Below are 2,908 nucleotides of genomic sequence, written 5' to 3' on the forward strand. Positions count from 1 at the left end.
AGCAAAGAGAAGAAACACCTGAATTTGGGTGAGGTGGGGAGATGAGCGATGGAGGTTTAGAATCTAAAAAGAAGATAAAATAAGAGAGGAGGATTTGCTACTTTAAGTAAGGATGTGAATTTGAAATCGAAATCGTTTATCGAAATTGAATCGAATTGTTTACATCGAAACTTTAAAATCGTTTATTAAATGGTTCGGTTTTGGTTTTATAATTGAAACCGTGATTCGATTTTGATTTTAAAGTTTAAACCGTTGATAAATCGCTTAAATAAACCGTCAAATCGATTAATATATATGTAGTAAGTTTAAGTCATTTAATGTAAAGTTTACATACATAGCAAGTAAAAAAATTAGAAAACATAAGAAAACTGTTTAAAATAAATACATGGTTTCAATTTTAATATATGACACCGTTTATTAAATGATTCAATTTTGTTTTACCTAAAAAATTTGTACTAAATCAAATCGAACCAATTACACCGTAACCAAATCGATTCATACCATTACTTTTGAGTCTTTGAGATATTACATAACAATATCTCTCTTATCTCCTTTCTCATCAATTTCTTTTTCTTTTCAGTAAACACAGGGATCCCTCTCTATAAACCAAAATTTTAACACCAGAATGGTCTGTTTCTACTCATGATGCTGGTAACTTTTTCCTCCTGTCGCTTCCAATTCCATCAAGATTTCCACCACCCGATCCGAAACTCTTTTGATCAGATCGGACCAATCCCTGGAAGACCCATTGAAGAAACAGTAATTATCTCAAGCAATTAACCATTAGCTTTAAAACTTTGAAAAAAAAATATATGTAATTTAATTACATACCCTTTGGACGAATCAAACGAGATGCCGACCCTGTCCTTGGCCAGTTCAAGTGCCAATCCAAACCTATGAAGCTGCTTGGCCGGAAATCCTCCATTGTCCACAAGCACAAGGTCAGAGGTCTTGATATCATAGAAAATGGGAATGATTTTCTTCTCGCATTCCATCATCAGAGCCAATTCATGGAGGCAGTTGTGAGAAGTGCAATAATTTGGAGAGAAGATAGCCACCCCAACCTTACAGTCTCTTATAGCAGTTTCAATGACCTCCTTAAGCTCTTCGCCAGGCTTCATGCTCTTATAATCTAAGAAGGGATTGAGGTTTAGGTGGACGAAACGATCGTAAAGCAAGGCAGCGACATTGCGTTTCGTGTCCATCCCACGGTGGTTTATGAAGACGTCAAAGGAAGGAGGAGACCTGCAAGCAGTAGTTATCCTTCTGGAGAAGAAGAGTGTTTGCTTTCTTCTGCTATTGCTGTACAAGCAGAGAGTGAATATAACAGATTAGATCATATACAAGACATACGTGGCAGAGAATGCATTTAGATTAGATCATAAATAAGAGAGAGATATTACAAACCTAAACGAATTAGCAGAAACAACCGAAGAGAAAGCTTCTTTACAACAAAAACTCATTTTTATGAAGCAGAAAGGCCGCGTCTCTCTCTCTCTCTCTCTCTCTCTCTCTCTCTCTCTCAGAATTAGCAAATCCCATACCGATTCTGGAGTTCATTTAAGTCCTCTATATTATATTTTGGTCTCTGTGTGGGCCCAGCTGACTTGTACGAAATTTAAACCTACAGTGTGGGCCAGTTGTATAAGCTATCCAGCTTGTATAAGCTATCGCTTTCATTGCTCCTTCATACACAATCTCGCTGACGTTGAACTTGTTCATTTGTGTGAACTTGTTCATTGCCACAAATACCCCCCCCCAAAAGTTGAACTTGGAAAAACCGGTCGCTTTTCGCAATCTCGCTGACGTTGAACTTGTTCATTTGTGTGAACTTGTTCATTGCCACAAATACCCCCCCCACCCCCCCCNGACAACTTTAAGACCAACGCATCGGATGTAATAATCCTCACCCAATCTTGACCGTTGGATCCTCTGTTGTCCACGTGTCGTGTTCTGCAGGTAGCAAAACAAGGAAAAACAGGGATGAGAAAAACAGAGGATTTTGATCCCTTTATTTTGGTCTCCGTGTAGAGATAGACTTGAGCACCGTTAAACTTATGACACGTAGACAAAAAATGGCTTTAGGTCAACACATTGATAAATACAAATACAATAATCTCCCCCCTCCCTCAAAGCAAAATCGCTTTAGGTCAACACGTTGTGCAATCAAGATTGAATCAATATCAACCCTGTCCGATCCCAACACCAATTTCATGAACTTAAACCATGCCCCGGATATTGTCAACATATGCAGGACACGACATCTTTAACATACCCACTCCAACGCTAATGTTGACAAATAATGGGAGGGTTACCATTTTCTTACTAGTTCTATTTTTGTTATGTTTTCGCATAATCCCCGCTGCTCCAATGGGGACGACCACTTGCTCGCCAAAAGGGATTAATTTCTGGCTACTTGGTGGGTTTTCCTCCTTCATTTCATCTTTGGTTAAGCGTGTCAAATCAGAATTCAAATCAAAAATCAAAATTAGTTTTGAACTGAATGTCCAGAACCAAATCAAATCGAATGAAATATGATTACAATCCAGATCTAGGGAATAGAATCGAGCTGGCCAGCTGGGACTTGATTACTTTTCGGTTCCAACATAGGAACCTATGATTAGAATCAAAATCGAACCGAATTTGGATATCAATAAATTATAGTATATTAACATAGTATAATACTAATATATTATAGTATATTAAGACATTTAATACTAATATTTTATAATATATCTTACTAATATTAGTTTTAGATTTTATAATACTACTATATTATAGTAGATATATATTATAAATTTAATATAGAAATCAGTTCCGACCCATGTAGGAACCGGAATCATAAGTTTTTCACTAACCAGCTCTCCTACTCGGAAAAAAGGTATCACAAAATCACAGAGAAAGAAAG

At 36.9% G+C, this 2,908-nt stretch overlaps 1 protein-coding gene across 1 annotated transcript; it reads right to left on the reverse strand.

The window, feature by feature from the left end:
• Positions 1-525: 525 nt before the first annotated feature.
• LOC122066825 (TIR-only protein-like) lies at positions 526-1,502 on the reverse strand. The gene is made up of 3 exons (XM_042630656.1): positions 1,408-1,502; positions 832-1,302; positions 526-736 (listed from the first exon to the last, which is right to left on the reverse strand). Exons 1-3 carry the CDS (start codon positions 1,461-1,463, stop codon positions 637-639), a joined length of 627 nt encoding a protein of 208 aa, XP_042486590.1. The 5' UTR covers positions 1,464-1,502; the 3' UTR covers positions 526-636.
• Positions 1,503-2,908: the final 1,406 nt, after the last annotated feature.

This window comes from Macadamia integrifolia, unplaced genomic scaffold (assembly GCF_013358625.1).
Source record: "Macadamia integrifolia cultivar HAES 741 unplaced genomic scaffold, SCU_Mint_v3 scaffold2604, whole genome shotgun sequence".
NCBI lineage: Eukaryota > Viridiplantae > Streptophyta > Magnoliopsida > Proteales > Proteaceae > Macadamia > Macadamia integrifolia.